Source organism: Myiozetetes cayanensis, unplaced genomic scaffold (assembly GCF_022539395.1).
Source record: "Myiozetetes cayanensis isolate MyiCay16 unplaced genomic scaffold, myiCay2020 scf23, whole genome shotgun sequence".
Classification (NCBI taxonomy): domain Eukaryota; kingdom Metazoa; phylum Chordata; class Aves; order Passeriformes; family Tyrannidae; genus Myiozetetes; species Myiozetetes cayanensis.
This window is the reverse complement of record NW_026087445.1, coordinates 9,306,026-9,320,289: the sequence shown is the minus strand read 5'-3', so window position 1 is coordinate 9,320,289 and position 14,264 is coordinate 9,306,026. Positions and strand designations below refer to the sequence as shown.

Sequence of the window (14,264 nt, the reverse complement as noted above, 5' to 3'; positions counted from 1 at the left end):
CAGTCTTTCAGTACTCAAAACTAAAGTGTCTTTACATTGCTTTGAAAGTTCTTTACTGTGGCTCTTAAAGGTTCCCCTAAACTACATCTGGAGATTAAAATGCCATTGTAATTAGCTCAAATTGTTTCATTTCCAGGGATCAAGGTGGTCGGACTCTCTGTGGTGTGATGAGAATTGGCTTGGTTGCAAAGGGCTTGCTGATAAAAGATGATATGGATCTGGAGCTGGTTCTTATGTGCAAAGAAAAACCCACAAAGACCTTGTTATGTATCGTTAAAGACAATCTCCCAGCTCAAATTCAGGTGAGTTAATCTGGGGCAGTCCTGAACAGTGGCTGGTAGCACTGCCAAGGGTATTTGGGGAAAGGCTGCAATTTGTTCCAGGAAGAAAGACAAGTGATATAAAGGAATATAGTTTGAATCTAGGACGAAATCTGGGGCGTGTGAGATGTTTAATGTGGAGCCATGAGGTACTTGCTCACAAAATGGAACATCTTCCTGCTGCTGTTGCCTCCTCCTGTGTGTGCAGGCAGCTCCCTGAGGGCAGTGACCTTCGTGTGTGGAACGAACCCAGCACGTTTGGGCTCTCTGGGCCAGCCAGTGTGAGCTGAACTGCAGTCCCAGAACCTCCCCTGCTCCAGGGTGTCCCTCAGTCCCTGCTGCTGTCCCATCTCCTGCCTGAGCCTGCATTTCCCCACTGGAGCTGCTTGGCTTGGGCTGTTCCCACAGAATCCCCTCTGTGGTGCTGAAGGGAGAAGGTGTCACTTTAGGTGGTCGCTCACTTTGGCTGTGTTGATCAGGAGCTCACATTCACTTTATTCCTGGCTGTTTAATTCTGATGTTGGCATGCAGCAGGCAGCACTCACAGCTTGTTTAGGGAGACCACCTTTGTGCCTGAGTTCCGAGGCTGAGGAATCAGTTCAGCTTCCAGACTGACAAACACTGGTGCCAAGGAGCTGCCCAGGTATTGCAGTGCAGGTGCCCCTCTCCAAACCACGACCAAACTCGACCTGCTTTTCTCCTGATCTGCTTTTCTCCCTGTGTTTTACCATTCTTGACAGCTGTTCTCACCATTTATTTGCTCACACAAAGGGCTTGTTTTAATGAGCTAATGTTGTACCCGCAGATGTGGCCCTATCCACAGCTGAAAATGCAAAGGATCTTTTGAGGAGTAAAGAGTTCATTTTACTTTTTGGAAAATGATAGGGATGTACTGAGTACTAAAGAGTAAATTTTGTTTGTAGTGAGGCATGAAATGAGGAGGGTTGAAAGTGAGAAGAAAAGTTAGTATGTGCTTCAAAAAAAGTGAGATGAAATGGGAGAGTAGATGTAATTAAAAGATGTGAAGGCTGAATAAATTCAAGGGACAAGCAGGTAAGATCCTGGGGGGAATTATGGTGGGGATCACAGCAAAGATGAGGCTCTGACTCATGAAACACTCCAACTGTCTGGGCATGGAGGACAGGAGAGGTTGTGCAGAGGGCTCAGGTGCCAGAGGGGAAGGAGGGTTTAGGCCCATTAGTGGACAAAAGGAGCAAGTGCAGTACAGAGACGTCAGCAGCTTCTGCTTTGCTGCTTTGAAGGCTTATCCTGAGCAGATGCTCAGCCATTTTCCTCCCCACAATAAAGGAGCTGCAGGAGAGCAGATGCAGCAGGGGAAGGAGTCGGACAGACATCAGATATATGTTCTGCCCCTGTGGTCTGTGAGCCAGACTCGCATGCAGAAGGGATGGCTGCAGGACTCGGAGCCATCTGTGGCTCTCCTTGTGCTTCTGGAGGTTGAGAGAGTCCCAGAGGACTGCTCAGAGACCTGCAGAGAGATCACTGCAGAGAACTGGGATACAAGGCACGTTAATGGTGCAAGTGGTAAGGCAGGATGGGCTAGAAAAGAAATGTTTGAAAGGGTTTGAATGAGGAGGGCAAGGCCTTATTTGTTATTGCAGTGTCTTGTGGGCTTCTCACCAGCTGAGGCACATAGACAGATTCTGCAGCCTTTCAGCTGACTGGGAGATTCTTGAAATCTTTGTTGGTGACTTTCAGAAACTTACAGAAGAGAAGTATCTGGTGGAGGAGCATGTAAATGAGGCAGCTATTGTTATCCGTAACACAAAGGAGCCCAAGCTCACTTTGAAGGTGATACTCACGTCCCCTCTCATCCGAGATGAAGCAGAGAAGAAGGAAGGAGGTACACAGAGCGTTTTAACTTGGGTTTAAGACTGTTCTAGCTAAATGCCCTGACTGTGCAGCACAGGGGTAAATTGGGAAGCAGGCTTTTAATTGTGCATCCAGTACTGACTAGAGTGGCCATCGCCACCATGGGTTACGTTACCTGTGCCTTAAATAGACACCAGTCACTTAATCTCCATGTAAATACACCTAATTTTCATTTGCCAGCAATCTTCCTACGGTGTTAACTTTGACGTACAATTAGATCTTAGTTCTCCTTTCTTTACACTTGCTATTTAATTCTTGAGCACCTGGTGCTGCACAGTCTTGTTTGCAAATTAAGTCAGTCAAGTGGGATTGGTTCGTAGTTTCTTGAAAAACTCATAAAAATGTTTCTCTTTTTCTGTGAAAACCTTCTCCTGCAAAGCTCGCCAGCGTGTCGTCCTGGCCCTCAGTTTTTATTGGTTGATGATGTGTATGTTTCTGGCTTTAGGAATTTCCTAACTGGGATACAATTGAAGTTACTGTGCTGTGCTACAGCACTTTTGCTTCTGAATTGAACGTTGTACCTCATGTCCTTAGAGCGAAGTAGATCTAGAAAACTGTCACTTAGTCCTTTCCATTCCTTCTCCCCCACGGCGTGATGTCCGACACAGCTCCGTGCCCGTGTGACAGGAATGCTGACTGGTAGGACCAGGGAGGTTGGAAACAAACCCAGAGCAGTAGAGAAGAGCAAACGTAGCCACGCTCTGTTGTATTTTTAAAATCTTGTCAGTAATTTCTGCTTCCGCTTCCCAAACCTATCCCTAGAAACTTTGCCACTGGATGATGTCAGACCTTTGACCAACTGGCCACTCTCTGTCATGACAACTGAGGCAGCTGGGCCCGTGTGGGCTTAGGGAACTCCCTGTCGCTCTCTTCCCATTTCTAGACTTGCCACGAGTCCTTTGCTTCCTCCCTCTCCCACTGAAACCCCGGCGGGCCGGGAAATGTTGGTCAGTTGCTCCTCACTCTGCTGGAGGCGATGGCAGGAAGGATCCCCTTCCAAACCACATGGAACACTTTGGCAGCAGCTGAATGCAGAAAATCTTACAGAACAGATGAATGGCAAAGATCCCCTAATTGCACTGGCTGTTTATCCTCAAATTAGTAACCACGCTCTTTACAAGACCATTAAAAATAAACTACACGTTGCTTTAGTTGTTCAACTTCCCACAAGATGCTGAGATCAGCCCTGGAGCTGCTGCAGCTGATCCATGTTGAGGGGAGAGCACCCAGTGCAGAACAAATTCTCATGGGGAAGGTTTTGTGAGGTTCCCACAAGGGGATACAATTTTGCACAAAGGATCCTGCCCAAATATTTTCTTGCAAAAAGTGATGCTGTTGTGGCAGTGAAGTTCAGGTACTTCTGAACTCATCTCAGACTGACAGGGGATTGGAATTTTTATGCTTTCTCATACTTAATATGTAGGTGTTCTAGTTTGTTTTCAGTATATTAAAATAGTTTTTAAAGTTTCCTACTATTTTTTTGTTAAATTGGTTTTGCCACCTCTCTTGGAGTGGTGCTGTGTGTCATCCTGTACAGCTGATGAGACAGGGAAGAGGGTCATGGATCTGGTTTTAAAGCCCAGGTTCCTTGATGCTGATTCAGCACAAGGGAACCTTTATCACATTCCTTTCTAAGGTGTGTGAAGAATTGTGCAGATGGCACCAAGTAAACTGAAAGGGCGGGGGATACTTTTTTCCATAATACTTCCAACCACATTTAGGTAACTTTCACTTAGATTGAGACCAAAAGTTTCATGTCTGATATTAAGGGAAAATAACTGGAGGAACTGGTGGAAACACCTTGATCTGCAAAGCAGTGCCATGTTTTTCCAGTACCCCTGAAGGACGGCAGCCAAATGTAAATACCCTTTCTGTGCAGTTTTACAAAGTTGATAGTTTACTCCCTGCATTGTTGGAATGGAGGAGCTCAAACTGCAGCTCAGCTTGCCTTTCATCTTCCCTGTAAGACGGAGCCGGCTCCGGGCGCGGAGCCTGCGGGGAACTGACCAAGGTTTCGGGCGGTGGGATTAGCACTAATCTGTCCTCTAACCAACGGCAAGGTCAGGCCACCGGCCCTCGCTCCCAGTGCTCCCATCTGTTCTGTAGGAATGCTGTGTGTGCCTTCATGCCCTGATGTCAGAATGTATCGAAAAACATTCCTGGATTTCTCTTCAGTCCCCACCTCTTTGGAGAAGTGTTCATGTTTAAGATGTGGTGTTTGTCCTATTTGTTTTTGCTGCTTGTTAGCAAAAATAAATAGCGGCCCAGTGTGTGTGTGCATTTCGGTGTTTCTCACAAACAGCTACCCATAAAGCTCTGCTTTCTCATGTTGACTTGAGAAGTCAAGCACCTAAATTTTCCTGCATTTTGCATCAGTTTAAATTTTCAACCCCTTAAGGAACTGAGTTTTTAGTCACAGCATTAAATATAAATTGGGCTTTCCAAACCAGAACCTGGTAGCTTGCGAATCAGTTGTTGTTACTGAGCACACAGTACCAACAAATGATGTCATTACAAACAATTGGTTTCCCAAAGCGGGGCTGAGATCCCGTTGCTCCTGGAGCGGGACTGCCCGGCCCGTCTGCCTCTGCTGCCCTTGGCCGGGCACACGTGGCCAGTGGGGCTCCCACGGGGCCAATGCCTCTGGAGGGCAACAAGCCCCAGGCTCTGACCTTCCCTATCCAGAGGAGGCAAGGCTCCTTGTACAGCTGCAGATGAATGGAGCTGGCAGCTCCTGTGTGAAGAGAATGTGTCCAGCAGTGGGGAGAGAATTCCCGAGGGATTGGTTCTGCACTGAACAGTGGGAGCGAACGTCAGGGCTTTATCACTTACTCTTTATTAAACCCCTTGGATCGTTGCCCTTGCTAAAACTACAAGAGAAAAAGGAAAGCTTTGCACTCCCATTTGAAATTTGGATTGGGTCTCACTTTCCTGACTGGCAGAGCATGAAGAAACATGCCATTCTCCCGAGGGGTCCCAAGGGAGCCCGCTGCAAGCCGCTCGCCCTCCTCACTGCCTGTTCTCTTCATCTTTCTGTTTAATAGAATCTTGCACCCAAAAGTTGGCTGACTGCAACATCAGGACACTGGGACTGAACTGGAAATTGGCAAAATTGTCCAAATATTTGTAAATTAGACCTTGGGAAATGCCCTCAATCCTGTAGAAAGGAGTATGATTCTAACTTGGTGAAGCAAATCTTAGGTTTTTTTGGTTCACCTGAATGACAGATGACACTTACTCTATTTGTTTTTAAGTTAAAGGAAAAATTAAATTACTTTGTCAATGGCTGCAACACACTTTACCAAAGCCTTGTACAGCACTTAGAGTCCCAGTTCATTGCAAAAAATTAATCATTTTGCAGTCAGTCACCTTTGCCATTTCTAACGTTTTAAAATAAGATTCTGATCATTCATTGACAGTACTTGTTTGATACAATACTTGAGCTTTAAGCAGATGTTTATATTGTCCCAGTGAAGTTTCCTCACAGAACTACACAGATGGATGTTCAGTAATCATGTGCCACAAAACGTCACTCCTGGAAAGAACAAAACTGCAAAGGAAATTTAGAAACAAATCTTGCATTCCAAAGTGACCTTTTGTGCTCAAAGAAATCCAGTGCTTTGAGACTTTGCAGCCTTCATTTGGAAAGGAGACAAGAGGAGTGATTAATCCCAATCCTGGACTGCTGTTGATGAGGGCAATAACAAACAATGCAAATATCTGCTGCGAAGTTCACAGGGGTTAGAAAATAAGCTTATAGCACTTGAGCCAGCAGCTGTGAACTGCAACCATCACCTGTCAGACAAGATACTGGTTCTGTTCAGTTTTACACTCAGGGGGGTTTTTTTTGGCTCTGGGCTCTTTTTTCCATCATGACATAAAGTGCTTTAACCAGGGGAAGGGCATAGGAGGGGAGGCAGCTTTACATTAAAGATGCAATTGTATGCAGCCAATACTGTTCAAAGTAACCCATGAAAATGTACTTGGAGATTCACTAATGAATTCTACTACAAAGTGATGGTACTTTTTTCTCCTACCTTGTCCTGGTATTTTAAGTGTCTTGCTGGACTTTGCTTGTCTAACAGAGTCTTCCATTTGAGATGGATTTTGTATTTCATTCAGTTCTGCAAAGGTCTCTAAAGACCTGGAGAATTGACCATTATGAGTAATGAAAAGAGTATCTTTATTAAGTCAAGAGTAATGGTGTATTCATAGAAAAATAATATATTCAAGGTTTTAGTTGAGTCATGGGTTCATTTAGTTCTTCCAGTGTGTTCTTCTCATGTCAGCTAAAACTAGTGACCTTTGTAATCTGATTGAAGAGATATGCAAAATGTGTCAATTATACTAGGGATATATTATATTCTTGGAAAAGAGTTTCCAGAGAATCTGAATGCTGTGGACTCCTCAGGATTAAAATAAATAAATAGGGAAGAAGGGACTGATGCATAATGTCCCTTAACACAGACTCAGATGTGACTGCTAAAGGCAGTTTGTTGCAAACCAGATGAAAAAAAGAGAAAGGGGGAATAAAAGGGGAAAAAAAGGGAAAAAAGTGTAAACCTGCACAGAAAATACCAGTGTCTTGTCTCTCAAATGCATCTTTGAACTTCCTCTCTTGATTTCAGTTGCTGTTGGGCAGATTTTTACAAGATGATGTGGAAGTTACCAGCCTCTCTCTTTCATACGCTCTGGTTGTATGAAAGACTAATCAAACTGCAATATGGTACTAGCATTTCCCATGTATTTCTTTCACTGAGTTATACTGGCTAGTACTGTCCATGCAATACTATTTCAAATATATTCAATGTTTTTCTCTGGAATTCTCAACAGTTGCATGGATGTAACTTCACTTTCTATTACAATTTTTTTATACCCCCCTGAGAATATCTTCCTCTTGTCCAAAGAAGCTTTGAAATTCTGTGCCACCTTTGTGGAATAAAAGTCACAAAGAAGGAAGAGAAGAAGAAAAAAAGCCCAGTACATCCCAACAGAAAAAAAAAAAAAAAAGGAAAAGTGCTATATAGCTATTTTCTGCCCTGAAATGTGTTCTACATTTTTAATAAGATCCCAGATTGTCTGTAGCAGTGGCCACCTTTATTATTACTATTATTTTACAAGGAGTGAATGCCTTTGCTTCTGTTGCACACGTGCACATTGACTACCTTTTAATGGCTTGTTTAAATTAAATAACACAGTGCACTTAAAAATTCTGGGAGTCTTATTATCTCATTGAGATGCTGCCGCTCTTTTTGTACTGTGACAGAAACCCCTTGGTCAAATTGTATCTGTCTCTTTTTATCCCATTTTTACCAGTAGATAATGTTGCGATGAAAGATCCTCCGGACTTATTGGACAGGCAGAAATGCCTGGAGGCCTTGGCGTCTCTGCGGCACGCCAAATGGTTTCAGGTTGGCTCTTTGTTCTTACCTTGTTGTTATTGTAGCCTTGCGAGGTTTAATTTGAGACACTTTTAATTTGAATGCCTCTTTAATTTCTGACTAGCCCCTCCTAGAGCAAAGGTGTAGAATTCTGAGGGCAAACGTGGCAGGGACACAGCCAGCTGGTGCAGAGTTGTCATGAGGCTACAAAAGCAATCTTGACATTTCGCTTCCTTTTTTTTTTATATGTCTCTCTCTAAATTCAAGTCTTGTACTTTTATATAAGTGTTTTTATTTTGCATGAAGCTGATTAACTATTAAGTAATAATAATTAAAAAAAAAAAAATCTATCCCAGGACTCTGTGCATTTAAAAAGAAAAGCAAAATTGAAGGCCAGGCTTTTGCAGGTGTATTGGAATCATTTTGTTTGTTTTAGGCCAGGGCAAATGGACTAAAATCATGTGTAATTGTCCTTCGTATTCTGCGGGATTTGTGCAACAGAGTCCCCACATGGGCACCACTGAAAGGCTGGGTAAGTACAGAAAGAGCTCAAGGTCACAGGGTCAGGTCTCAGATCTCCTGAGACTTGGAGCAGTGTCTGGACTGGAGAAAGCAGTGTCCTCTCTGAGACTCCTCCTTAAAGCCCTTTCCCTTGTCTCCCTGTGCAGGGAAGAGAAGGACAGTATTCCTTCAGTCTGTCACGTGTCCTGATGCCGTGGCAGGACACACAACTGCTGTGGGCCTCACACAGCCCTGAGAGTTTGCAAGAGAATCCCACTCCTTGCCTCAGTCCCTCTTGCTTAGCTTTCCAAAACAACCCTGCTCCCATGACAGTGGGACGTATTCCTGCCAGCAGCTCTTACCCTTTCAGAGGGGCAGGTTTGCTCTCATGCCCAGAGAGGAACACTCTGTAGGTCAGTGGTGAAGGTGTTTCTCTCTGAAAACGGAGAGGTGGAGAACACTCACCTGACCTGGCTTGAGAGGCTCCTCCTTTTCAGCTTCCTGGGCAGGCAGTGGAGAGCAGTTGGTGTCCTCTGAAGGCAGCTCAGAGCAGGGGACAAAGACGTGTGCCATGAACGAGGATGGGGCCTCCTCTGGGATGGGCCTGTCCCTTAGACCTGTAGTGGATTAAAAATGAGTCACCTGATGTGAATGTTCTTCCCCTCTGCCCCTCCATATTTAACTGCAGTCACAGCTACCCTTGTGTCCATACTAATCATAATTTAATGTCTTCTAGCCACTCGAGCTTATATGTGAAAAATCTATAGGTACTTGTAATAGACCTTTGGGCGCTGGGGAAGCGTTGCGGCGAGTCATGGAGTGTTTGGCATCTGGAATTCTGCTTCCCGGTAAGGGGCCAAATGAACTCCAGGAACACAAGGGGTTGATCAGCCAGCCTTAAATGTAGCTCTTGCTGAAGGATTAGATGAGAAATGCCTGCCTTGAACTCTGAACCTGCTGTGGGGTGAAATTAATGGTGTAAAATTAAAGTAAAAAAGGGAGGTTGCGTGGTGGTCACTGTGTGAGTGAGTACTGCCACTGCAGGAGAAGTTAATGGGGGACGTAAGGAATGTGTATAAATTAACCCCTATCTCATTAGAGGTTACAAATAAATAATAGACTGTGTAGCTCTCCAAATTATTGGGGTTTTTTTATATTTAAACCTACTGCTTTCACTTCATGTTATCACACACGAGCAGTGTTACCCTGCTAAGTTCTGTGGTCACTACTGCAAGGATTAAAACCTTGGGGTCAGCTTGCTCTGTATGAGCTGTGACTCCCTGCAGGAGAAGGTGTGCTCCCTGCTCTGCAGCAGCCAGTCCCAGCCTTCAGCATCCCCTGTCAGCCCCTGTTTCCATTTGCCTCCCTTCCTGCCAGTAATCCTTTGCCTCTGTCCCGGCAGGAGGGCCGGGGCTGCACGACCCCTGCGAGCGCGAGCCCACGGACGCTCTGTCCTACCTGAGCGTGCAGCAAAAAGAAGCCATTACACACAGTGCCCAGGTAGGACAGCTGGATACGGGGACTGCACAGCACAGCTCGTTAGCACAGCTCGTTAGCACAGCCCTCCCCTGCCAGGGTAACCCCCTGCATGGCAGTCCTGCCAGCTCCTGGGGGGTGCTGCCCTGGGAAGTTGGCCCACAGTTTGGGAGTGCAAGAGTTCAGTGGGTGAGGAATCCCCTCGGGCAGTGGGATGTCTGTGTCCTGCTCACCTCCCACCTCAGTGAGTGGGTGTGCTGCCCTCAGCCTGCCCCACACGCTGTGTTCCAGAACAGGAGCGAGTTTGTGTCCCGAGTTTATCTAAAACCTTGTTCAGCTGTGCACAGTGCTGCTGATGTAACCCCTGTTTCTCCTGTCCCTTGCAGCATGCACTCAGACTATCAGCCTTTGGGCAGATCTATAAGGTGTTGGAAATGGATCCCCTCCCATCCAATAAGTCATTTCAGAAATATTCCTGGTCAGTAACTGACAAAGAAGGTAGGTATCATTTGTTCCAAAAATCACTGGTTGGGCAGTAAACTAGGGGTTAATTCAGAATGGGTGAAGTTCCTGAGTTATGTGCTGTGAATATGAAGTAGAGACTTTTTTAAAGGGTGATTTTTTAAAAAAATAGAAAATCTGGAATTTCTGTTCTCTATAAATACCAAGAGAGGTACAATACAGCTACAATATAGCTGATGAATTTCTTTAAGCAGAAAGGCCTTTGCCATGCAAAGAGCAGAAGTAGTGTTTGATTCTTATACTGGGAAGTAAAGACTGCAAACTGTCAACATGCATATAATGAGTGTCAATAATAACAATTACCCAAGGATTCTTCCTAGAAAACAATATACATCTAATAAAAATAAATGTCCACTTGTATTTTTTGTAAAAACAATACTGGTGGAGTTCTTGCCTTCAGAGTAAGTGTGGAAAACAGCGCTGCAGGTTTGCAGGGCTTGTCTCCCACCTGGTATTGGCCACAACCACCCTGCATGGCCTGGTGCACTGAGCAGTAAACCAATATTGGCTTCTGTGCAGCAGTAAGAAAGCTGTGACTGATGGATGAGTTCTTGTCACTATAAACAAGCCAGGAACCGTGTGGCACTCATCAGGCTCCTGCTGTGCAATCTTGTTTTTCTAATGGCATATCCGTATTACAAGGAACTCTATACCCCAGGTACAGGCTCGGCTGCTCTGAAGAGACCCTTTGAAGACAGTGTCGGGGATGACAAGGATCCAAACAAAAAGATGAAGCGTAATCTGAGGAAAAGTAAGTGCAGCACTTCTCCATTCTGCTTTCAAAGATCTATTGTACAGGGGGAGCTGCTTTAAAAGCTTCTCTGTGTTGGTGTGGTAGAGCATGTGAAAAAGTCTTTGGAACAAAAAGATGTTGTCTCTATCACCCTGCATTTGGAATGTCAAACACATCTCTTACTGTGCATCTGAATTTCCCCTGGCATGTTCTACTAACTGAATGATTTGCATTTTTAACTGGGATTATCCATCGAGTTACACTAGAATTGAAGTTGTCCAAGCAGCTGAGGGATTTTATCGGTAATGTCCCCGTACTGTGGGTTTTTCAAAGTACTGCACTGACTTCGCTGAGTGAAGATTGGACTCTGTATTATTCCCCTTCCTGAGCTAGTTGTTGGTCTCCCAAGACCTCACACCAAAAAAAAAAAACAAAGTTTAATCCAGAAAATGTTCACGTTGCATATCTGCACAGACTGGCAGTCTCCTGGCATTGCTGGGATCCAGTCCTTCTGGGGGCTGTTTGCATTGCACTACCTGGGTGCCAGCTCTGGACCTGGTTCCCCACTACCCATACAACTTGTTACTCCTTTTATAGCAGCCAGGAAGAGTGCAGCTAGCTGCAAAGGAGTTGTGTTAATATAAAAACCGGGTAATTGTAGTGGCTACCCCAAATTAAATGCCATATTAAAGCCTTAACAGCACTGTGGCTCTCCTCACCCTCTGAGAGGCCAAGGGGTGGTTTTGCTCCTTGATACAAACAGAAGGCACTGAAATGCAAACTGTTTCATTTCTCTGTTCATCTTGTTTTGTTCATTTTCCTTCCCCCTCCTTCCCCCACCCTTTCTACTATCTTGTACTAGTACTAGATAGTAAAGCAATAGATCTCATGAATGCTCTGATGAGGCTGAACCAAATCAGGCCAGGGCTTCAGTATAAGCTGCTGTCACAGTCTGGTCCAGTCCATGCCCCAGTCTTCACAATGTCTGTAGATGTTGATGGTACGACTTATGAAGCATCAGGACCTTCTAAGAAAACAGCCAAGCTCCATGTGGCAGTGAAGGTAAGGCAGCCTCAAGTAATCTGCTAACCCCAGATTTTGGACACAGTATGAAATGTGGATATTACTGTGCAACCTCAAAATTAAAAAAATGTGGATGAAGCTGAGCTGCTCCCTGTGTGCTTTAAACACAGCTGGGCATGGTTCAGAGAGCATCCCTGGGTTTGTGCTGTGGGGGGGAGAACTTCCCAGGGCTCTGCAGGTCAGCTCATGTTGCAGTGGGCTGAATGTGGTGGCCAAGTCCTGGATGGGGGGGATTCAGTTGAGTTCTGTTCTGTTCCTGCCTGTGTTGTTTGGGGACAGCATACTGCGGGCTCCCTCTTTCTCCCCTTCCTTCTGTCCATTTTTGGCTTGTGAGACCTGGCGAGATGGAGTTGTTTTCTGCCCTCCGTGTCTGAAAGAGTCCCCTTGTGTACTGGGAGAGACACTGGATGTAAATGATGGGTCTCCAGTCAGATTTTCACCAGGACTGTGGTCTCATTCTGGGACTACTCAACCTGCTGTTCTTCTTGTGGGTGCTCTACATGACAGCAGTGGCAGACTGGAACCCCCAGCGTGAGCATCCCCCAGATGTGGTGCATGGGGACGTGGCTTAGTGGGGGCTTGGCAGGGCTGGGGTAACCAGTGGTTGGATTTGATGATCTTACAGGTCTTTTCCAACCTAACCAGTTCTGTGGAAGAACCTCTGTTAACAGAACTGCACCTCTGACAGGAACAGGCCCGTCTGTCGTTCTGCACTTTGTTTTGTTTTTAACAAGAATTTCCTTTTTAGAAGCTTCATCTGGCAACTTTCTGCTTTCCTTTGATTTCAGTTTTCAAAATCCCATTGTCCTGTGTGCTTTCAAGTTCAAAGTGTCCAGAAGTATCTGAGGGCCTGTGTTGTTCCTCCAGGAAAAGTAGCTCTCTGCATGTGTGTCCTTCCAGAATTTCTGCCTTACTCTTTTTATTTTGCCTCCCTCCCTGCAGTTGTTAAAAAAAAAAAAAAAAGGCCCAAAAAACCCACTTGCCCTGAAAAGCTGTGACTGCTCTGCCCTTGAATCTCTCTGCGTCAGCCAGATCTGTGCTGGTGCCGACCCAGCTTCGTTTTCTCTAAATTTACACATCAAAACATCCACGATTCAAGCCAAGAGGAAATGGGTGGTGTGGTAGAGACTCACTTTTTTTCTTTCTTGCCTTTCCTAGCAGATCCAGGCCCTGTCTGCCCAGTCTTATAAGAGGGAATAATGTGACCATTTCACTTTCTAATCTGACCTCTCTGAAATGCAGAAGCCCTGCAAATACAGCCAGATGTTCCCTGATTGCATGGGAGCTGAGCCTGGGGTTACCTGTGCAGTGCTCAGCTGAGGGCTGGAACAAAGGGATTTTTGCAGACTTTGTTCTTGGCACTGAATTTCCAGCAGAGCTGCAGGTTCCTCTCCAGCTCCTTTAGCCCCATGTGTGGTAGCTCTGCACAGCTGGTTAAGGGAGAGGCTGGCCTTGCTAGTGGAGCGTGTTTTTGAAGGAACTGAGCTCCAGAAGTACCATCTTGTACAAGGCTTTAATACTCACAAGACTGTTTGCCCCACAGTCCGTCTCCTGATCTGTCCATGGACACAGAGAGGGAAAAAATCATGTGTGAAATAATCTCCTTACTGTGCTGTTAAACAGTGCCTTTAATCTCTTATTTTACAAGAAATTCTCGAGATGGTGAATGATGCTCATGAGTAATTGCTGTCTTTGAGACTAAAATTCTTGTGTTGATCCCACTTTTGGAAACCTGGAATTATTTTCCCCATTGATACTGTATTCCCCACTGATATCCACTGAAATGGTTATCTCCATTTCAAATAGGAGAAAACTAACATTCTGTGCAATCTGCTTTTAGTAAGTGTATGGTGGATGTGTTTTGGTGTTGTGATCAGCTTTGTATTTGTTCCTGTTCTGCTGCCTCTGTCACAGTTCATTTCCCGGGCCTTTGTTGTAGGTTTTACAAGCAATGGGATATCCCACTGGCTTTGATGCAGACGTGGAATGTGTGAGTTCTGATGAAAAATCAGATACTGAAGGTAAAAATGAAACTACGTCTTCAATCTCAAGCAATAATACTGGAAATTCCACAGCGGACACCTCTGCTACCCTAGAGGTGAGGACTGCATGGAAGGTACAAGTGACAGAGAGATGTGGGCTTTGGGTTTTCACTTTTTACTGTTCTATTTTCTGTTCTTCTACTTGCCAAGATATTAAAACATGAATTTCTTCAGCTGGGAGACAACATAATTTCCAGTCAGTGTGTTATCATGGATAACTCAAATCTCATACATGTTTAGTCCACTGAGAAGTTTCCAGGGAAAGGGGGTGTTCCTAACCCAGCTGCCCTGTTCGTAAGCGTGGCTGAGAGCA

At 45.1% G+C, this 14,264-nt stretch overlaps 1 protein-coding gene across 10 annotated transcripts in view; it reads left to right on the top strand.

The window, feature by feature from the left end:
- Nucleotides 1-14,264, top strand: part of STRBP (spermatid perinuclear RNA binding protein) — a 58,624-nt gene that overhangs the window by 24,927 nt on the left and 19,433 nt on the right. For 8 of the 10 annotated variants that reach the window (XR_007629449.1, XR_007629448.1, XR_007629455.1 and 5 more), the window contains 10 exons: nt 137-302; nt 2,040-2,184; nt 7,530-7,624; nt 8,031-8,126; nt 8,832-8,943; nt 9,498-9,595; nt 9,958-10,069; nt 10,752-10,844; nt 11,689-11,888; nt 13,849-14,007. Coding sequence is in view for 2 of the 10 variants with exons in the window: in XM_050320175.1 (XP_050176132.1) it covers nt 137-302; nt 2,040-2,184; nt 7,530-7,624; nt 8,031-8,126; nt 8,832-8,943; nt 9,498-9,595; nt 9,958-10,069; nt 10,752-10,844; nt 11,689-11,888; nt 13,849-14,007 (1,276 nt within the window). In the remaining 8 variants the exon portion in view is untranslated. The remainder of the gene's footprint in view (nt 1-136; nt 303-2,039; nt 2,185-7,529; nt 7,625-8,030; nt 8,127-8,831; nt 8,944-9,497; nt 9,596-9,957; nt 10,070-10,751; nt 10,845-11,688; nt 11,889-13,848; nt 14,008-14,264) is intronic. The other 2 variants (XR_007629452.1, XR_007629454.1) reach the window with 1 other exon arrangement.